The sequence below is a fragment of the Chaetodon trifascialis genome, chromosome 3, assembly GCF_039877785.1.
Source record: "Chaetodon trifascialis isolate fChaTrf1 chromosome 3, fChaTrf1.hap1, whole genome shotgun sequence".
Classification (NCBI taxonomy): domain Eukaryota; kingdom Metazoa; phylum Chordata; class Actinopteri; order Chaetodontiformes; family Chaetodontidae; genus Chaetodon; species Chaetodon trifascialis.
In genome coordinates this window covers 7,413,725-7,436,520 of record NC_092058.1, presented here as the reverse complement: position 1 = coordinate 7,436,520, position 22,796 = coordinate 7,413,725, and the positions used below count along the sequence as shown (strand labels likewise).

The window sequence follows — 22,796 nt, the reverse complement described above, 5'->3', positions numbered from 1 at the left end:
TGGACAAACAAGGGGGTGTGTGTACCCCACTGACCTGGCAGTGAACGGATGAACTCATAAACTTCTTCCACGTTCCACTTGGTGGGGTCATTGGGTAAGAAGCGCTGACAGAGCGAAGGTGCGTCTCTCCCAGCGCAGCCCTCCTGGTCCGAGGCCCTGCTGGGATGCCGGTGGACGGGGACCTGAGCCGGCGCCGGAGCGGGAGCCAGGGGCCCCGAGCTGGCCGCCGACAGGGGAGACGGCGGCTCCTCGTAGCTGGACATGTCCGAACAGGGGCTGGACTCCTCCTGACTGGGCTGCGAGAGATGTGGTGAGGATACCGACCCGCCCTGAGGCTGCTGCGGTGAAGGGGACAGCTTCTGAAGAGGAAAACAGGCAGGCGTGACGTCAAGGCTCAGCACTCGAGAAATTGATGGCTCATCAGTAAAACACTGCTGGGACATTGTGTCAGACACAGCGAAGATTAAAGGGGTAATAATTAAGATTTATACTGTTCAATTGCTTCAAATGAGTATAATACAACTGCAGGGAGTTGATAGGGTTGTTGGATCGATACCAATGCCTTGAAAATTACTTTGTCAGGTGCTGAACCCTCTGGATTATAAAACTCAGTTCCTGGTCCAAACATGAAACAAAAGCACCCCCCACTGGAGGTTCAAGACCCGACCCTCAAGTTATTACATAACTCAAAACATTTTGGTCATAAAACCTACGCAGATTGTTCTCGAGCCAAAAGTGTAATCTTTTTCAGCATTAAATACTGTGATATACTGTATTATCAGTACTTTTCTGTACAATTTCTGCTTTCATTATCTAAATTACTTGTCTACGCGATAAAAATGTAACCTCATCGTGTCATTTCGGGTAAATCCAGGTCTTGGAAAAGTAGCAAAACCCCCCCAGCAAATCCAGCTGCTTTTGACATCTGTATAACTTGTGCAGGAGGCAGAAAATCTCTGCTGATGCTTCTCTGTTCCTACTGGTCACCACTAAACGTGGACAAAGATCATAGAGCGCTTAATGACCCTTTAAAGACAGAGGGACATAATCAGGCACTGACACAAATGATGCCCAAGTTCATTAAAAAGCATGAGGCGTGAAAAGTGCGGGGCATAAAATGTGCAGTGGAAGCAGTATGTGATGGAGGTAAAGTGTTGGTGAGGAAGTTTTACAGCAGTGGAGAGAGAGAGAGATAGAGAGAGAGAGAGAGTGTGAGAGAGAGAGAGAGAGAGAGAGAGAGAGAGAGAGAGAGAGAGAGAGAGAGAGAGAGAGAGAGAGAGAGAGAGAGAGTGTGTGTGTGTGTGTGTGTGTGTGTGTGTGTGTGTGTGTGTGTGTGTGTGTGTGTGTGTGTGTGTGTGTGTGTGTGAGAGTATGTGAGAGAGAGAGCGAGCGCCGGTTTCCGTACCTGCTTCTTAGCCTCTATGCTGGAGCGGCCCTGAGATCTTCTGCGCCAGCGGCTCGTTGGTTTATTCCTCTCTGGACGGAACAGGCCTATCCGCTTGGTGCAGCCCACGTTGTACCTGCCCAGAAAGGTCCACCATTTTTCATAAAACTGGTGCTTGCTCAAATGTGTTTAAACGAGGAGAAACGTCAAACCAAAAGGTGACTTGCCTCTTTGCGCAAACCATGGAGCAGAATCTTTTCGAGCCTTTGAACGTGTAGGCGAAGTCGACCCAGCCGCAGTACTCACAGGTCAGCTTGGGCTCTTGCTCTTTTTCTGTGAGAAGGGGAAACGGCAGAAACGCGAGACAGACAATAAATATTCAAAACATTCATTCAAAACTTTAGCTCCTTAAATCCTGTCTGTGTCACAAAGCTACATGACCTCAGCGGTCACACGCTAGCGATCAAACCAACAAAGTTTTGTCTCAGTGGAATCTAAAATGATGTCTTGATGTGTTGACTTCCGCTTGGCAATCCTTTTTCTCTGAGAGGTTTCTTTTAAGGAGGCTCTGATCTGACCGACCTTATCAGCAGAGATTCAGACCGACTGTTTCAGGTACTACACAGGTAGTCCAGTCTGAGTAACAGATTAATGTGTTTAAAGGTAGATGCAAAAACACAATGGTTTGTAATAACCACAGACAAAAAGTAGGAATATTGCATTCATGTGTGTGATTGGTCAACCTCGTCTCACTCGGACAACCCTGCGCCCTTCTGACAGAAATCGCTGTGCTGACACCCCACAGCATTAACTGACTGACTCCGGTCAAATGAATTAAAGTTGACCTCAACACAGCCTTAAAGGCACAAAATGCAACATTTACACATTAAAATGTCGTAAAATGACTCTACCTATGCCACATATTTGGTTGAGTTGAGTATTTTACATTATTCCAAATGTTTCCAACATTATTAAAACCCAGAATCTGTCAAAATGTGTCATTTTATTCAATGTGACTGCCCCCCTCCAATGGCGGTCCGGGAAACACCAGATGACACGTCAGAATGAGGAAGGAAATCTACCCACGCGACAAAACATAACACGAATACGTGACCTCAACAATGGATGATTTAGAGACCCCAGACGGCAGAAATGACATACTGTGTGTTTAAGCAGGTCATGAATCAGCCAAAAGTCACTGATCCACATGAAATACAGTTTCTGTTCCGCTTGGTTTATTCACGGTGGTAAGCTAACATGCTGATACTTCCTGCATGTGTTTCACTTTAGTGGCTATCACTGTGAAACCAGACGTGTTAATCAAGACTCGACTAAAGGAACACCCACCAGGAAACGACAAACTTCAACTAAAGCAACTACAGTTTGAAAACACCACTGGAGGAGCTACATGCTGTAGCGGGTTGGTTTTGGTCTGGGAGGAAAGACAGTCACGCACGGGTCAAGTGGTTTGGTGAAGAGATGCAGAGGCATGTAATTACACTGAGGGCAGCCTTTTCTGCGACAACACACAGAGGACCACGAGTGCAGCACTGGCTCTTGTCATAATTTATCACAGCAGCTCTGGGCTGTTTGTCAGCTCTGCATCCTTTAAACAACAGCAGCCCTCCTGCAGCAACTGTGTGTGTAAAGACCATCGCGGTCGGCCGGTCCGACGTTATGAGGTCTGCACGTTGTTATGTTACAGTTTCATAAACCTTCTTAACTGGAGTAAATAAAATTTCAGGGCCTCAAAGAGGTCAGACTGGGGCAATCCCATTTTCATGAGCACCGGCACAGTTCGACACACACTGATACACACAACCTATTGCACTGGTCTAATGCTTTGTCTCACCTGGCTGGTTCATGTCCTCAGGCTCGGAGTCGGTGTTCGCTGCATTGCTGACCGGGGTTTTGTCGGGGTCCGAGGAGAGCTGATGATCCAGCTTCTTTGGGCTGTCAATGAGAATGGGCAGACGCTCCACCTGGTGACAGGTAAAAATATGAACACGGCTCAGGGAAGACGAAACAACAGATGTGATTACTCTGCCTGGTGATACAGTTGAACTCCATCCTTTGAACAATCCTCCATCATAATTCTGACAAATATCACAGCAGCAATATTAGGCACAAAGACTACTTCACACGTGTTTATCCTGATGATGGTTTGACGACCCATTAATAATCAGCCTTTCCCTGTTTAACTTAAGGTGCTAAAACCATCAGTCAACTGACAAACTATTACTGGATACATCGTTAGTAAAATAAAAAGGTGCATTCAATAGCGCTGAAACAAAATAGTCAATAAGTCAATGAGCTGAATATTAATCTGCAACTATTTTAATGATGGATGATCGTGATTGTTGAAGTCATGCAATCAATCAAAAATGCCCCAAATTCTCAGCTTCCAACCTCACGAGTGTGAAGACTTGTTGCTTTTCTCTGTTTTATAGCATTTTAAATGAAATATCTTGAAGGTTTCGGTCAGACAAAATGAATGTGAAGACGTCACGTTGGGCTCTGTGAACTTGTATTGGTACATTGCCATTTTCACAGAATCCATGAAGAGAAAAGAGACACTAATAATCAATAATAATAAAAATAGCCATCAATTACAGCCCTAGTTGAAAGCACTACATAAAGGTCCTTCTTTCATGCTGTATAACAATATGACTTCCTTGTGCTTGGTCAGCACTATATGCATGTAAACATATTGGGCATTTACACCAAATGTCCAGTAGGAGGCAGTGAGCCCCAAGCCTGAAAATTACAACAAACACATTCACCTTAACAAAAGGCTTTGAGGAGCAATAAAGAAATGTCAGCCACAGGCTTTAAGATAAACAACATTAGATATAACAACATCAATTTTAAGGGAGATGACAGATTAAAAGAAGGGTTTTTACGCCTTGAGATGCTGCAAAGTGCAGCTCGTTATACACCTTCATCCCTCTGCGCGCTTCCAGCTCCAGTCTGACCTCATGATAATTAATGGCTGAATCAAACAGAAGCTGTGAGCCGGCACTGCTCGTAGTAACAGAGGCTTTGTGTTTGCCTGCTGACGGCTCCCTGCAGGCCAGCACGCTGGAGAGTGCAGTGGCTCTGGGTTGTTTATCATGTCTCGCTGCTGGTAAAGCTGAGATCGGGCACTTACACACACGGGGAACGGCTCAGCTCCCTCCTGGATGACAAAGCCTTCGATGACATGTGTGAGGACCTGGGGCTTGACGATGGCCTGGGGCGGTTTGTTCTCTCCATTCTGCGGCGTGCTGCCCGTCACAGTGGGCGCCTCGCTCTCATTTCCTGAGGTCATGGCTGGAGGTGGGGTCCCAGGTGCGGCACTCAGCCTCTTGGTTGAGCCCCCTCCTGGCCAAGAAATGAACACAGCACCAATCCGGTTAATATTTGAGAGCATGTACTCTGTGGGCTGGTCACTAGTGGATTGAGTTTGAATGATATGACTCATTTCTGTTATTTTTCAAGCAAAACTGATTAAACACTCTCACATTACAGTTTGTTGAATGAGGATTTGATGCTTGTTTATTGTCATATGTTATTCTGAACTGAATGTTTTTTGGGCTGATCAGACTAAACAAGCATGCTGAAAATATAATTTCGGTCTCTGGATAACCACACTGGGCATTTTTCACCATTTTGTGTCATTTTATTGGCAATCATCAATCAATTAATCAAGACAATAATCCGCAGCCTTAAATTAATCGTTTGCTTCAATCTTTAACTGCTGATTGTCATCAAACTGGTGAAATGTCTTTATACTGAGGAATAACATGAATTTTTAAAGCTTTAAGTAAATCATCTGACATTTTTACCGAGCTAAGTCCTAGTTTGTCTTCGTGATATTACAGATTTTAGCACGTATTCATCAGATACTGCGCTATGTGCCTATATGAAGTTATATTGTTCACACTCACATCCACCTGCGCGCCGCTGCCTTAAACACCCTCTCAGGTGTCGACGGTGTAATAACAGCTGAACATTTGAAGCGACCTGCTGGCACATTGTCGATCAATAAACAGCAAATCGATCACGATCATCGCGACGACGTCTCGACTTTTCTCTGAACCTCACAAAGCGAAAGTAAACACCAATGCCTCCTCGTCTTCATGACAAAAGTTTCTTACCGCTGTGTTCAGACAGGAAACATGTGCGGTTTTCAGCCTGTTTGTTGTTGTGATGATCCGACGCGCACCGACCCGCCGCAGCTCTTTCACGCCGAGCTCGTGCGTAATGAGCAGCGCCGCTTCAGAGCCGTAACAGACCAGCTCGTGAACCAGGGTCCGCCTCCCGGTTTCCTCCCACAGCAGCTAACGGTGTCATGTCTGATTCTCTTCAAACTGCTGCGGCGGGACCACAGGGCTCAGCCGTGAACCTAACCCGAGAGGAGTCTCCAGTTTCGGCCCAGTTTACCGTAAACTAACACTGAAAGCGCAGCCGGGGAGGGAGTAGCTTTGAATAACACCTCGGCCAGGCGTGAGGACCTGTTTTACGCGCATGCGCAGAACAAAACGGGTTTCAGGTAAACCCCATGCAAAAAAAGGTTTGTTTTTGTCCCAACGACTACAACCTCCTTATAAAACCACAGCCCATTAAAGCCACAAATAAACCTGAGCGCATGTTTTCAGCAGGGCCACAGAAAGACATTTTAGGGACCGAGTCCAAGTCCCCCATGAGTCCACCCTCTGAAAAAACTCAGAGACCAAAAAGCTCTGGAAATAGTTAATTATTATAAAAGCTGTTGATAATTTAGATTTTTTACTTTCATTTTTTTCATATTTGGTCAAAGATGATCCAGGAAGTCCAGTTCAGTAACAGATCCATGACATCTGTGACCACTGGGACAAATTAATTGATACTGCTCGGCACTGGTATGCAAAAAGCATTTTACCATTATCAAACAGATGTCTATAAAACGCTTGACAGGACCCCTTAAACTGCAAACAAGGTCAATTATTTCTCTTTTCAAATGCATCTTTAAACCATGAAGGTTTATAATTGTAAAACCTTCCCAGAGCTGAGAAGCCCAATGCAAAGCCGTAATTTTATCTTTTATCTCGATTATCATGAGGTGAACTGCAGAACAAGCCTCCTTAAAAACACCAGGAACATGACATCAGAGTCCTCGGTGTACTGCTGCACACTGTCAGCTGCAGTCTGCGACCCAGATTCCAGAAAAGTTGGGATGCTGTGTCAAACATCGATAAAACAGAGTGTGATCATTTGCTGAGCCTTTGTGACATATACTCAGTTTAACACAAAGACAATATAACGTTTTGTAAATACCTGCTTATCCTGAATTTGATTCCAGTGACACGTTGGGAGAGGAGCAACAAAAGACTACAAAAACACCTGTTTGGATCATTCCGCAGGTAAACAGGTTCATTGGTAACAGGTGAGAGGATCGTGACTGGGTATGAAAGGGGCATCCTGGTGAGTGAGGTTCACCACTTTGTGAACGCACAACTTTATAAAGGATATTACTACATGAGCTTAGGAACACTTCAGAAAACTGTTGTCAGTAAACACAGCTTACACTTTCTGTTTACACCCCCATTTTAAGCCTTGACAGCCTCTCTGATATCTGCTAGCAGAGAGCAGAGTTGAAGACATTCTGTGCAGATTAACCGTCGCTGTAACCCTGTATACTCAATACACAGCTTTGACTGAAAAAATGCTTTTCTCTGGGCGCTCTTCACTTAAATGCTACGTTTAGGTAGAAAAAGCTGAAACCTATCTACATCAGCGTGGAACACAGAAATAGTTTCCTGCGGTGGTGGCGAGCAGAGCACCTCCACAGCACATCGCACCCAACTCACTGGCCATAAACAGCAATTTGTGGTCTACAGAATGTTTCATTTTACAAGAAACACAGCATTAGCACTATTTCCAACCGTTCAGGAGAAATATCACCATAGAAACTGATCCATGACAACATTTTTAAAATACACCCCAAATAAGTTTGTGCTCAGCAAGAAGAGTACAGCATCAGCAGGATGACACGCTTGCTGTCACAAAGCTACTGACCATGAGTCAAATCACTCACCAGGCCCTGCTTGATCCCTTTTATCTAAATCACCTGGCAGACAAAGTGTGCACAATAAGCAGAAAATGCCGAGATATAAAAATACATTTTACTGATGATGCAACATTTAGGGGGTTTTCCTGATGTATGCCGCTAAAAGCTTTTTAACTGGATTATAATCGGAAAAAGCACTTCAGAGTCTATCCACATTTCAAAACAGTTTGTACAAAGTTTAGAAATGTTGAATCTTCCAAGCTACAGTCATAATAGCCTAATACACAAGCATGCCTCAGACACTGTCTAATGGACAAGAGCTGGTCTCTAACTGAGAAGTTTAGTCCCATCCCTGCAGGCAGCATGTACAGTGACATGGGTCAAAACTTCTGTTACTGTGAACAGCTCAGCAGGTGAAAGACGACATAACTGTCACCGCTTGTAAACACTTCTGTCGCCAGTTAAGTCTTGTTTGGGGGGGGATTTTTGCCCATTCTCCCTGCTAAAGGCTTCCAGTTCTGTGAGATTCTTTGGCCGTCTTGCATGCATTGCTCTTGTGAAGTCTAACAACAGATTGTCGATGATGTTTAGGTGGGGGGACTGTGAGGACCATGGCAAAACTTTTCGCTTGGGCCTCTTGAGGTTCACCGTGCGACTGGCTGCACAGCGTGATCGCTCCACCCGACAGCTGGAGAGATGTTCTTTTCATGATACTCTGCAGCCTTTCCTCTGCAGACATACCTTTGCTCATTGTGGCCAAAAAGCTCTACTTCAGCTTCATCAGACTTGTTTCCAAAGTGCATCAGGGTTGTTTAGATGTTCCACTGGAAACTTCTGATGTTGAATTTTGTGGTGAGGATGCAGGAAATGTTTCCTTCTGATGACTCTTCATTAAACTCATCTTTGTGTACAGTAGAACTGCACACCCTCACTTCAGAGGCTGCTGAATCTTCACTGAATTTCTTCTGCAGTCAAGAGGAGGGTTTGGTTTGCCTTAATAGCAATGAGCAGATCTCTGAAAGTTTTCTTGGTCTTCAAAGACCTCAACTTCACCTCCACTGTTCCTGTTCGCTGCCATTTCTTAATTACATTATAATCTGAGGAAACAGCGACATGAAAGAGCTTTGCTTTCTTCTTATAGCCTCCTCCTGCTTTGTGAGGAAATTGTTTTAATTTTCAGAGTGTTAGGCAGCTGCTTAGAGGAGCCCGTGGCTGCTGATTGTTGGGACAAGGTTTGAGGAGTCAGAGTATTTATAAAGCTTTGAAATTTGCATCACTTGGCCTTTTCTAGTGATGACTGCGGACAAGGTGAAGCCCTAACAAGCTGATTAAGGGTTCATAACTCTCTCTAAAATTGTACAGAACAAAAACAATGCACTAACCTTGTAACGTTGAAGGGAATGGTTCATCTTTAAACTTTTGCCTTTTGGAGATCAGAAATATTGAGCAGGACTGCCCAAACTTACATCAACAATTGAAGTGTAATTGAAGAAAATGATGAAACACCCCCTACTTGCTCTTTATAAAGTACTTTGGAAAACGTTGCTGTAGTTAATATCCATCCATATATTCTATACATTGACTTACCAGTACATTAGCATGAACACAGGCACAATCGAACACTATCACAGGAAACTACATGTGCCAGAATACAATACTTTACAGGAAACGAAATAATAAAAACTTCCATTATGAGTCTGTTTATATGGCTGCATTCATTCCATAATTCCTCCATTGGCTCAGACAAGGTCTTTCACTGATCTGCAGGGCTTTTTTTGTGGATTTAAATGTTTGCGCAGGACACAGCATTGAGTCAAATGTGGGTATCGGGTGAGTTTTTGGACACAGCACAGGGACATTGCAGCGACAACAACAAAGCAATAAGACACAAAGAATAGTGAAACTAAGACACAACATGTTCTGAATTACAAGTAAACATTGACTTTTCTTTTTTCTTTGGTAATGGAGCCGAGCAGATATAATGGTGCATTTTCTGCACCAAGGGGAAAAGTTGTATCTTAGTTTTTAAACTAGTACCAGTCATCTTATCCAAGGCTAACTGGTTTATGAGTTTGTTTACCAAAATGTTTGGATACTCTACAGAGAGAGTAATTAAGCAGCTTATAAAATCATGCTGAATCATTACCTTGTGGCTGAACAGCTGGTGTGGCTGTGTCGACCTTGGGCTGTTCTACAGGTTTGGCAGGCTGTGATGGCGAAGGCGAAGGTGCAGGTTGCTGCTGTTGCTGTTGCGGCTGTTGTTGTTGTTGTTGTTGTTGTTGTTGTTGTGTGGTCGGAGTTTGACACGTCTCTCTGACCACCAGTGACGTTGGCTTATCTTTGCAGTCCTGAACCAGTCGAGAGGCCTGAGATGTGCATTAAAAACAAAAAGTAAGAGGTTAGTAAGAGGGAAAAATGTGAGAAAGAACATCTGAGACAGTATTGAAAAGACAGATCAAGGACTGGTAGTACTTAAAATGTCAGTGACTCAAAAACTGAAAACCATTAGGCTTGGAAAATATCACACCAGTGGGAAAATATTACACCAGGAATCCCAAACTCAGAAGATTCTCGTGTATGTCTTGGAGTAGAAATGGATTTGGTGGGTGTTTTTGGAACAGTACTTTTTGTTTTGCTGGTTACCACTTTAAAAAAAAATGTGAACAACACAAGAATGAGGATGTTGAGTAGGACAGAAAGTTATGCACCATTAAAAGCAAATGGAGGACATAATTTTTTTTCAAGCATTTGAGAGCACCAAAAAAAGTTAATAATTTCCAAGACGACGAGTCTACAGTCTTGCTAGAGACACTGAGCAGCTGTGCTTTGAGCTAAACAGAATGCTAACATGCTTATATTTAGCCGTTATGTTTACACCATAATCACATGGTGGTGGCACGGTGGGACAGTGGCAAGACTGTCGCCTCACAGCTAGAAGGTCCCAGGTTCGATTCTCATCTGGGCCGCTGTGGGCGCTGTGGGCATGTCCTCCACCATGCCTTCGGTGCCTGCTGCCCCTTACTGTATCTCAAGGAAAGTGGCCTTTTTGTGTGGAGTTTGCATGTTCTCCCTGTGTTCACCTGGGGGATCCTCCATAAAAATGAAACCCCCCTCTAAAAAACTGGGTCCCTGGGCGCCGGTCAGCTGGCGGCCCACCGCTCTTGGTCTGCCGTGGAGGAAAGCGGCGGAGGAGAGCGGAGGAAGATTTTCACCGATGCATGGCGTGTGTGTAGCATGTTGAGTTGTGTGTGACAAACAAAGGGCTTTCTTTCTTTCTTTCTTAGTTTAGCATGTTAGCCTGCTAACATTCCCTAATTAGCAATAACCACAAGGTGCAGATGAGGCTGGTGAGAATATCATCAGTTTTGCTCGTATTTGGTCATAAACCAAATTAAACTTTTGACCTGATGGCCTCCTTGGAGGAAAAGCCAAGGGCCAACCAAGGTGATTAGAATTTATCCTGAGGGGTATTGAATGTGTGCAGAAAATTTTATGGCAATTCATCCAACAGTTGCTGAAAAATTTCACTCAAAGCCACAAACCTCATGGTGGTATTCAAAGAAAAGTCATGCACACAGTCATTAAAATGCATCATCCCGACACCATGAATGTGTGCACAAAATGTTCATGCACTTCTTGCATTTGATGGACAAAATAAATGTTTCCTTGTGGTGGCTCATACTACTCTTGGATCCTGGGCAGACCTGGTAATAACAGTGGCTGTCCAAAGTCCAGTGTGTCTAAACTAGAGGAATTTGACAAAGGAACACCAGAAAAGGTTCCTGACCTACTTTTACACCTATCTATATATTTTAGTCCTGACGGTTTTAAGCAACATGCAGGCAACAGTTAAAAATGCTTGTTTGAGCACCTTTGGCGTGTGTAGCTGCACTCACCGTTGGCTGTATTTGTAGGTTGATGGCCGTGAGCTGGACGGGCTGAGCTTTGGCATGGTTGAGGGAGGAGTGGAGGGCGTGGGGGCTGATGGTGGAGTGAAAGATTGTGGCCTGCTGGCTGGGCGTGGAGGGTTGGTGGGGAGCAGGTTTAGGCAGCACGGGGACCGGGTGCTGTGACGGTTGAATGGAGGCCGTCTGCAGCAGCTGACCCGCAGTCCTCTGGGAACCTTGACTCTGATGGACCACAAACTGCTGCTGCTGCTGCTGCTGCTGCTGCTGCTGCTGCTGCTGCTGCTGCTGCTGCTGCTGCTGCTGCTGCTTGTGCTGCTGAACCAGGGAGTGGGGCTGAATCTGAGTGTATGCTGGAATGAGAACAACATTTAGTTATTAAAATTTATGAATTCGACCAACTGCTGTGTTTACCACCCACAGACACTGTTGTGTCCTAAATTCACCAGCCACTGACTACTGATGGAGAAGACGGTAGTTTCTCTGTCTTCAAGCGTAGCCTAGTTTTCAATACTCACATGCCAAATGTCGTGTATGTTCAAAGAGTTATTAGTCACTGTAATCTGTCCTCAAGTCCATACTAGGTGTAATAGGTGCAGGCCTAGTGTTCAACTGAGATTACACAATACACATTGCCAGCCACAGTCCTGTCAAACACTGTTGTAGTTTACTGAAGGTGATTTAGAAATGTCTCAAAAGTCACAATTGCTTCAAAGCGTGAGCTCTATCTATTTCACGTATCCTCACAACAACACTCTCAGTGTTTATCGGGAGCACTGAGAAACACAGACGTCTTCACAAAAGAGCTTGTTCATAGCGCTCCCTTCACCTGTGTGCCCCTTGCTGACAGGATGTATTATTAAGAGCTTGTTGAAAGGTGCACAGAGACGACCGCTGTTGCAGTTTTGGTCTGACCATTACTCACAAATCGTTTCGAAATGGCCTGTCACCACCTGTCAGCGCTGTTGTGGGTAAAAAGACGTCCTGAGCTCATAACTTGCCCCGAAGCCCAAGACACAGCACATCAATCTTGTGTTGTGAGATCATGTGTGAGTGGGAGAGTGTTCAGCGGAAGTAGCCTGAGGCAAGTCTAATATTAGAAATGCCTCAGGAACGAACATGTGGAGCCAACAGTCCATGACACTCTTTATAGAGTTAACGTTGAGTCAGCTACTCCAAGCCCCTCTGCTGCCATCTCTAACAACTCTACCAGGAAACTATCACTCTTTGACTCATTCATATTACGGAAACCCACACAGGACATTGGTTACTCCTGCAGCACAGTACTTGAGTCCTGTGGCTTCTGCTGTATGAGCCATGTGAACATGGAGGTGTGTTTGGTGATGTCAATAAACCCCCCAATATCTCTAAGCATGGAAATCTGCCAAGTACATCAGCATTTGTCTCAAATCCCCCTCGCCCCCCACCCTCCTCCTCCTCCTCCTCCCCCTCCCCGTTCTTTTCATGATGCTTTGTGTGGGATAGGCTCCATCTGGTTTCAAAGTTTCCCTGTGAGGCACTAACCGCAGTCTGTACCCTGCTGTGGAATATATAGATGTTTCTATCCAGCAGAGTGTGCATGTCATTAGTCCCTTTAAGGCCACAGGATCTGCTGAAAAGCGTGTTCTTTTTCTCGTGCTGAGACACAGTGGAACCCACCAACAGAAAATATGGTTAGCTATGGTGTACGGGATCATTTCATTTAATATTTACAATATTCAGAGCAGGATGGATATGAGCCTTGGGTGGGTGGATACGGCCAGCAGCATGATAATCAAAGATGTTAGCCTGTAAGATGGTTCACGCATGAAAAGCAATTTAAACAGACACTTCATGGGATAATAACATCCATCAGTTCAGCAGCTACGCCTGGGGGGGGCAAAAATAATCGATTATTTGAAGCATCATGATTTTCTCTTGAAAAATTCAGCATCAGTGCACAAAACCCCTTAATCTGAATTTGAAAGTAGTTCTTTATTAAAAAAAATGTACAATACAAAGGTGTAATGTTAAAGATGAAGAAAACCGATAACACTATACAGATAATTTTATTCAGCATGAAAACTGCATTCTTGACCTTGGAAATACAGCAGCAGATTGACAAAACGATAGCTGAAATGATCGGTCGATTAATCAAGTGACAGAAAAATAATCTGCAGCTATATTGATCCCTGCTTGGAAAAACATGTCCTGGAAGACTGAGAATCTCCACAGACAGATTTTGCTAATAAGCACAATGTACAGTTCATGGAAATCCAATACTTGCTTCACTGAAAGCTACAAAATGTCAACCTCATGGTGGCACTAGAGGAAGAGTCCCGTCAGTAAGATTCATCCTCTGGGCAACATGAATGTAAAGATTTCATGGCAATCCATCCAGTAGCTGCTGAGATATTTCAGTCTGGCTAAAAACCCGGTAAGTGGACCTGATTTGGTACAAACTACCATTTCAAAGGTCATTAAATTTCTTTAATGTACTGAGCTGACGGACCCATCAGCTGATGAAGACCATGGGAGTTGACTGAAAGTTTGGAAAAAGCGAGTGGACTGTGACATAAATACTTCAATTATGTTCGACAGCATCAATGAAAGGGATATACAGTCTATATGTCAGGGCACAGATACAACATGCAGTATTAGAGAAAGCATTTGTCATTTATGTCTAAGGAATTAATTAACGCAGAGCCTTTTGTACCTGTTATTAACAAGCAGCAACATATCTTAGCTGCCATCAGTTGCCGACACCCAAGACAGGATGCCGGCCTTCCTGAACCAGAGTGAGACCAACCAGTCTCATGCAGCATCGCTTCGCTTGAGCGGGGTGTTGGGTGCTGAGCCCGACCGACTGCATACTGACTGCTTAAAGCTCGGCATTAGACTCAAGTCATTTAGGTTAATATATAAACTCCGACAGAATCTGAACTAAAATATTTCAGGGTTGAGGACAATTATTCACTGTCAACAATCAGGGTTTCAACAAAGCAGTTACAGACCTGCCTTATCTATATTTGACAACCAATCAACAACAACCATGTGGCTTTGACACTACTCAAGGACAACAGGTAATATTATATAGATCCTTTGCAGCGATGTCTGCACTCTGAAGTGAATTCACCTTTTTCAGTCACTATGCAGCTGTAAATGTGCCACATGAGAGTCAAAATGCATCCAGAATCACTTTGTGACTGAACGGTAGCACCTTCAATCAAAATCTCACAGAAGCATGAGGTAGCAAGAAATTCCCAGGCCCAGTCTGAGCGAAGGCGGGGGATTTCTGAATCAGTGCGCACCGGATACAACCAGCCCTCCCCATGAATCCTGACAACTTTCTCAAGCCCCTAATGACGAACAGAGAGAAGTCTTGGATGGACAGGAAGGCAAGGGAATTCATTTGAATGCCATTCCCCCTCAAGGTCCTGGGATTAAGGACCAAATGACTCAGGCCCCAACGCCTACACATATATAAAAATGCAATACAATCTTCACTCCCCCAAAGTTATGAATGTGTGAAGACTTCTTACTCTATCTGCATGTTGTTGCGCAACATCCCAAAATTGAATTGATGACGCTCCTGATGAGCCTGTAGCACCAGGCCCTGGAAAATCCCTGAGTTTCCACATTCTCACTGGCTGCTGCTCAGGCTTACTTTCATCAAACACATGCCGACGTAAAACAACAGAGCAACAGCGGGCCTCACGCCATCTTTCCTCAATTAAAAATCAGGTTTGTAGGTATTTTATCAAGAAAGCAATATGGGAATGCAAGCTTAAGTAATCCAGCTCCTGATTGGTTTTAAGAGTCCGCTGTCATCTCATGTTCAAGTGAAAACAAAGAAAACCAAATCACACACCTCAGTGTTATAGCAGATGTACAACATGCAGTCAGGGTATGTTTTCAAATCAACAAAAGAAGATTAAGTGAAACACTGAATGTCAGATTTAAGTTGAGTTGAAGTCGAGCTATTCATTTTAAAATGTGGGTACTTCCAAGGTTTTCTGTATTCGAGTGAAACTGGCAACTGATACTGTTATTAGCAGCTACATAAATACGCCAAGACACAGACTTCATGTGCAGATCTCCTCTTTAATCTGTGAGTATGGTGCTTTTGGGGATTCCCTGCTGTGGTTTTCATAGTAAAGTGCTGGCTGCTTCCTGCCAAGAGAAGGTGATGACAAACGCTTGCTGCAGCAAGGCAGACGGCCTCATGTTTGTTTCCAGCCCAATTTCTATTCAAGGGAACGTGGCTCTAAATGTCTGCAATGTTCATAGCAACAGAGACGCTGCTCTAAAATTATCTGCCACCCTTTAGAAAGCGAGATGAAAACGGATGCCCAAAAATAGCAAACACAATTAATCACACCTCTTCAATTTGTTGTTCTCTCAGATCAGGCCAGACTGATTTCTGCTGAGTCAATAAAATAAAGATGTATTTGGTTACTGATACTGCTGCAGTTTTTTCTTAATTATTATTATTGGGTCTCTTTAGCCACTTTATTGGCATGTTCTCTGTCAAACTTGGTTTATCTTGCCTTCAGGACATGTCAGAAATATCCAATTCTGAGCAAAATGCATAACATTTAGTGGTCTACAGTTAACCCAATAAATGTGAGTCGAGCACAACCCATTTAGGATGGAACTGCACTGCAACTAGATAACAGCAATAAGTACTTAGCTGTGTTTAAAACGTGACAATTGCACTTTGCTAGAACTGAAACTACTGGCTAATTTAACACAGGGTTTAATTATAGCTACAATCAACTCATTAAAGCTGAGGTTGTGGACAGAGTGTGAATTTACCACCCAACACTAACCACCAGCAAAATCTCCAGTTTCCTGAAGCTAAATTACTGGTTTGTCCCTTCTATTAGCCATAACAAGGCACTAAACATCAATTATGAAAGCTGTTGGTGAAGTCTGCGCCATGTCGGTGCAAAAAGTTTACTCCGATTTTAAGTGGAAATCAAAGTGCATAAGCACCCGGTCACAGTCAGGCTAAATCCACACTGTTAACCTAATCTGAATCCCATCAGCCAGCCAAGCAGCCTCTCCTCCTGATCCAGTGTTTTAGCTCCCCAGCACCTCACGTGCACACCTGTCCCTCATGGCCTGCTGCTATGGCAACCCATGTTAATTTTTTCAGGCAGCATGCAGCCAGATTTTCAGCTTCCATCCTTCCTTTCATTTTATGTGAATCCATTACTGCAACAAAGCAAGACACAGTTGTGCACTGACACGCTCAGATAATCCCTGCTCCCCCCCACCCTCACCCAGACTCACACAAGCAAACACACAACCGCGCACACACACATCTGAATAGGCAGATAAAAACAACAACACGCATTAACAGAGTGTACAGCAGTGTATATGAGGTTTATGGTCATGTACACATATTAACACAGAGTTACCGATCCCAGCGCATACACACGCATATGGTGCATGCATACATGTATTTTTAGATTCTAGCTCAAATTAACTATTTTGGGATACGTGATGTCTTATCAGGACCTTCTTGAAAATGAGATAAGTATTTGAAGGGGCTTATCCTGCAAGCAAACTGGACTTAATTTGATTTAATCAGCTTGTACTGCTGGCATATTCACAACCATTCACACTAAAAAGAGAAAAAAAAACAGCTGCTGACTTTCAATTACACAGTAAGTGGTTTAGGAAGACTCTTGCGTGGCAGTGTGCCTTTCACAGCTTCTAATTCACAAAGCAGCTTGACTATTCCAGACACAGCCCAACACACTGTCTTCGCTATGGCTGGTTTCACCCTTTTAGTGATTGAAAGGGTTTGTGATGCAGGCCCTGACATGTCACACTCACAGTCCAGAGAACACTATTAAAAGCGCAAAGTGTAAAACTCTTTTCTCATCCAAGCTTACTATAAACACGAGAGCACATTTCTACTGTATCCGACAGCTGCCTGAAGCCCAAAGTCTATTTTAAGGATTGAAGTGGACATCTGTTAGCAGCAACAGCAGTTGGCCGGCAATTTGAAAGTTTCATTTATCTGCCCGCAAAACTGAAAACAAACTTCCTTTGGAATATTGAATGTCAGTGCCTACACAGAAATAACATGAAGCCTCTAAAAAAAGTGGATTGTTTACATTTAGCATGCACGGCATTTACTCTGGAACCTCTGTCTACTGACATGCCAGCAGCTCCGAGAGGCTGAATTTAGAATTTACCTCAAGCACCACTGTGCCGAACATCAGCATGCTAACACGCTTCCAATGACTATGCTAACATGATGATGTTTAGCAGGTATAATGCTTACTATGTTCCACATCTCGGATCAAGTCATCATGCTGCTAGCATGGCTTAAAAAATTTAACAGGGATGCACCGATATCTTCATCAAAGAGAAATCTTTAGGCAACTTGACAACAGCTAATTTGAAATTTCTATGTATCTTCTTGTGGACCAAGAGAGCTCTAGAATACCTGACTGACAAATTTATAAGATTAAGTTAATCTAAGTTCTTAACCAAGCACTCACTGCTCACTTTTGGTTTGTGAAACTCAGCAAAATTTTGTGCTACAGACAAATTTGGTGTGGTGACTCCACTTACCTGGAGCGATCAGGGGCTGAGCGCTGACAGCTGTGACACTGCGGCTCATGTTTATAGCTCGGACTTCTGTGACGGCTGCGCTGTCCCCCTTCTTCCCTCCTTCAGATGAACTGTCGGAGGAGCTGGCCTTCCCTCCTGTGGAGGCCTGCGCTCCTTGGCTGGGATTCTTGATCAGTGAGGCGGGCTGAATGGGCACAGGGCTCTGCTTCAGACTGAGAGCCTGCAGGGTCTGAGTCTGAGAGGAGGACGTGGTCGCCACCTGCTGGCCACGGATGGCCAGATTCTGGACCTGATTCTTAGAAAGACAGAAAGATGGGAGATTATTGATGCAGGCTCACAAAGTAGGTCACAACTGTATTTATTACAAAACTTGAATGAAGATGCACTTTAATTTTTTGCCTTGTCTGATGTTTCAATGTAAACCAATGAAGTATATTAACATTATACTGTTAGTATCATAGCAGTGAAATACAAATTGTTTTTAAGCATTCATGGCATTGGATTTTCAGTCACCTGGATGCTCACCTCTGAATATAGATTTAGATTAAGCATAATTAATAAAAGTTTGTAATCATATTTGTGTTTTAGTAAAAATATTTTCCAGTTAACAGACCTGTGAGGAACCCTGCGTGGAGCTCTCTGACTGGACAGCCGTCACTGTGGCCGTCGGAGTGAAGATGAGTTGCGGGGACAGAGGAACAGCTCGGCCCAGGCTCCTGGCCACCTGCACCAGGTTACTCTGCTGGGCCTGGAAAGCATCGCACACAACATCAGTCTTCAATCAATCAATCAACTTCAATCCACTTCTCAGATTACATTCTTCTCTAATCTCTAATTAAGAAGCAAAATAACGATAAAAGAACTATAAAATACATAAGTACAGAGTAAATAACATAGAAAAAGATGATTATGATAACCCTCAAGCACACAAAGGACTACGTGAATTATTCAAAGGTAAATTACCCTTTTCATGTGTTTTGGACAGAATGTTTGATCCTGTTTCTTTCCATGAAAACGACAGAGTAGCAGACATTTATTTTTAAAAAGTACATTTATTGACACAACAGCTCGGTTGTTACAGTTTTGAACCTGTAATTGGCATGTGTAGGACTTAAAACGAACCATACGCACTAGTTTAAATCCAGAGGACTATACCAGAAATAAAAGCCATGGCAGTCTAAACTGACAAATGTATTTTGCTGTCTGCCAGAAGCATCACACATATCTCACAATGCTTTGTACTTGCTCATAATGAGGTGGCAGGAACAGTCTGTGTGCCAGCTGCACAACTGATGGCAAACTGAAACCAGCAAGTCACCCACAACTAGGTGCACCAAAATAGACCAATAAAGAGGTCTTGTCCTTCAGCAGCTTTGTTTGAAAGCAACTGGACCTTAAGCCACAGCCGAGAGGATATCAAAAAATGTTTCCTGAGCTCTGATGCACATTCAAGACATTTCCTTCTTTGTTTGTAAGGAGCCCTCTGCGGCTGGACAGATTATTCCGACCGTGTTCTCTCTTGTCATAAAATGACAATAAAGCATACACCCATAACACACGCACCAATCCCAGAACACACATTTAGAGTGTGCTTAGTTATTCCAGCGGTATGTGTGTGTGGTTGTATTTATGCATATATGCACACTCATGTAAATGCGCCTGTGGCTGTGTTCCTTGTGTCTGCAGTCTCACCATCTGTGCGCGCAGGTACATCTGTGCCTGGCTGGCTGTGAGAGTGGGGCTAGATGGGCTGCCCAGCAGAACAGCCTGCTGGGATATACTGGTGGGGGTGGAACTAATGCTCTGGGCCCGGCTGATCAGCTGAGCTGCTGCTGGGGAGGTGGTCAGGTTGATCTACGGGGAGATGAACAGAATAATTAGGGTATACGCTTCCTTTACTCTGCTGTTATCTATGTCAACACACCAGTTTACTTTCAATAACATGTAAAATATACATGATCCAGAATTTGTTAACATTTTTACTTTTACAATATCTTCAAAAGCGAAACAGAAATAGCACAGCCCACAGCACTGCTAGTGTGACATCCAGTGTCCTCAAAGCCTCTTGGTGCTAACGTCAACTTAGTTCCATGATAATCTCATGGACAGATACCTTAAACTTTAGATGCCCTTAGAGGGGAAGGCAAACACTCAAAACTACACCTACCGTAGCTTGAGTAGATCCTGTTTGCTGGGATGAAGTGCCATTCTGTGAAGAGCTTTGCCGGCCTGCTGCGATACTGGCCTATGTCAAGGCAAGAGAAGCAAGGACAGACACACAGAGAGATAAAAACTCACCACTTGCTGAACTGTGTTTTGCAGGAGGTCAACAATAACAGAATCATCTTTACACTGTGAGAAAGACTATTTCATGTGATGACCGTTTGCTGACCTGCTGTACAGCAGCCAGGCTCTGGAGCTGAGCAGTGCTGAGGTTGTGCTGCTGCTGGAGGGCTGCAGTCTGCAGCATCAGATGCTGCTGCTGAGCAGCGTACATCTGCTGCAGGTACTGTGCTGCTGTGTTAGGCTGTCTGTGTAACGCCTGCTGGAACACCTGCGTTTCCAAACAGAGAGACAGAGCTGGTTGACGAACGCAATGTAAGCAAAAAAAAAAAAAAAAAGAGAACATTTTGTCAAGGTGTACAAGTTAACAGAAATCAGAAAAGTCTAATTTAATCACAGAGCCAGAGACTCGGCTACACTGATACACAACTATAGATGTGTCCCAAATCTCGCTTGAAATATCAATAAAGCTGTCAAAAGAGTTCCCTGTGTAGTTGGTGTGTGTGACTCATCCCTCTCATTATCCAATCACACACATGCTTCAAGCCATCCAAATCACTAAGACAACTGTCAGGCTACTGTGTACAAACTGCCTGAGATCTTCACATTGCATTGCAGTCTTCAAAACATGCAGCAGTATCATAAAATATGCTAGCAACACCTCAAACCTCACTAGTCATATACAATAAGAAGGCAAAGTGTGAGCTCACAGCAAAGTTACAGAGAGGAGCAGTCAGCGCAAGGTAAGTAAAGCTAGCAGCTTATGCTACATCTAACAAGCCCCAGCTCCTCTTGCTTTGGGCAAAACTGTCACTGAAGCCATGTGCTGTTTTATTTAAGGAGACATAAGCCCATACAGCATTACACAGAAAGGAGAATATAGCTATTTTTCTAATCTAGCGCTTTACAACACAAGCCAGCATTCATTCATTCACTGGTGTCAGAGTGTACCATGCAAGGTGTCACCTGCTCTGGCACAGCGAACAGGAGCAATTTGGGGTTCAGTATCTTTCCCAAGGACACTTTGACATGTAGACTCAAGGGGCCTGGGATCAAACTAATGATCTTCTTGAACCACAGCTCTGGACAGTTGCCCTGATCATGGACGACGGCACTAAGTGCTTTGAAATATTTTAAACTTGTGATCACTGCAGACAGACATAAATAAGCCCAGTCCCTCAATCACTTGGCTGTAAGAAAAGTCTCAATGACTCCTTGGACTAATTATAAAAGAGCTAAACCTCCAAGCAATTGGAAATAACTCTCCTCACCCTTCACCTCTGAAAATGCCCTTTGCCTTGTTGCCAAGTAACCAGAGAGGATGTTGACCTGTGGTCCGCAGTGTCACAGAACCATCCGGACCCACACCTCTTGGAACGAGGGTAAAATTAGCGGAGATGCACCGCATACATGCATTCAGCTCTCACTGACCATAAATGACCAGCAGTCCTTTATGCTCAGAGGGCTTCCTGGTGACAATAGTGTTTGCCTTTTAACTGTCAGCAGGCTGAGTTCTAGAAAAGATGGGCTGAATTAACAAAAACCCTGCTGTCAAGGCATCAACACTAAAAGTTGCACAGGCCTTATTCAGGGAGAGGTTAAGCCTGTGTAGAGGCTTATCTCCAGGTCAAAGGTCAAGAGCACTAAAGAACAGAAAGCATTCCTTCCTTCAACTTGGACTCACCCTGTGAATTGAGCATTTATTCGAGTTTCCTCCATCAAAACCAAACTGATCAGGAAGACAGACGCCTCTTATTTTATTCACTTAGAAAAATAATCATCAAACATTCCTTTAACACATCTCAAGTCTGTGTGTGGCTTTATTTACACCAACAGAGGGCAGTAGAGCAAAGGAAAGTATGTTACTCTGCACACATCACACAATACCACAACTTAATACCAAGCAGTCAACAATTTCATCACAACCCCAAGCAACTCACCTGCACTGTTTGTCGGTCAGGTATCCCACTGTAAACTGATATCTGAGACACTGCCTGTCTTCCTGTTGTAGTACTCGTGCTGGATGTACTGCTTGGGTTACTACTACTACCACCGCTGTTGCTACCACTACTATTACTACTGCTAGTAGAAGTGGCAGTAGTAGTAGTGGTAGCAGTAGTGTTGGAGGTACTACTACTGCCGGCAGCTGTGGTGCTGGAGGAGGTGGCAGTTCCAGTACTGTTGGCTGTGGAGGCAGGGGCCCCCGGCTCACTCTCCATGGTGCCCTCTGCTCTTCTCACCTTTGACCCCCGGCTCTTCTGAATGGCTCTCCTGTGCCTGAAGAGGGAAAAGGAGAGCACATGAGAAAACACTATTTCCCTTCTTCATACTCAAACCCAAGAGAACAGAATGTTTCTCCTCAGATGAGAAAAATACAGTGAGAAAGCAACGAAAAAGAAAACCACAGCAGCAGAAGATTCAATACACCTAGACATGAATGGTAACGAGTAACTCAACTTCAAGGAAATATGTGACCTGCAACTTTTTAATCAAATTTATTTGATTGAGTAAAGAAGTCATAAGGAAAGTGACAATAAGTGTCAGGATGTCAGGGATAAAATGTTTACAGGGCTGCAACTAACAATTATTTTCATTAGTGATTAACCAGCTGATATTTTCT

The 22,796-nt window shown here is 43.9% G+C and overlaps 1 protein-coding gene across 1 annotated transcript in view; it reads right to left on the bottom strand.

Moving 5' to 3' along the window:
* Window positions 1–22,796, bottom strand: part of phc2b (polyhomeotic homolog 2b (Drosophila)) — a 34,346-nt gene that overhangs the window by 2,292 nt on the left and 9,258 nt on the right. Inside the window, exons 2-14 of the mRNA XM_070959509.1 lie at window positions 22,117–22,453; window positions 20,286–20,447; window positions 20,061–20,138; window positions 19,586–19,747; window positions 18,507–18,641; window positions 17,894–18,188; window positions 11,312–11,673; window positions 9,562–9,781; window positions 4,536–4,747; window positions 3,237–3,366; window positions 1,612–1,717; window positions 1,406–1,520; window positions 35–359 (exon numbers count right to left, since the gene is read on the bottom strand). Coding sequence (XP_070815610.1) covers window positions 35–359; window positions 1,406–1,520; window positions 1,612–1,717; window positions 3,237–3,366; window positions 4,536–4,747; window positions 9,562–9,781; window positions 11,312–11,673; window positions 17,894–18,188; window positions 18,507–18,641; window positions 19,586–19,747; window positions 20,061–20,138; window positions 20,286–20,447; window positions 22,117–22,395 — 2,581 coding nt within the window. The 5' untranslated portion in view covers window positions 22,396–22,453. The remainder of the gene's footprint in view (window positions 1–34; window positions 360–1,405; window positions 1,521–1,611; window positions 1,718–3,236; window positions 3,367–4,535; window positions 4,748–9,561; window positions 9,782–11,311; window positions 11,674–17,893; window positions 18,189–18,506; window positions 18,642–19,585; window positions 19,748–20,060; window positions 20,139–20,285; window positions 20,448–22,116; window positions 22,454–22,796) is intronic.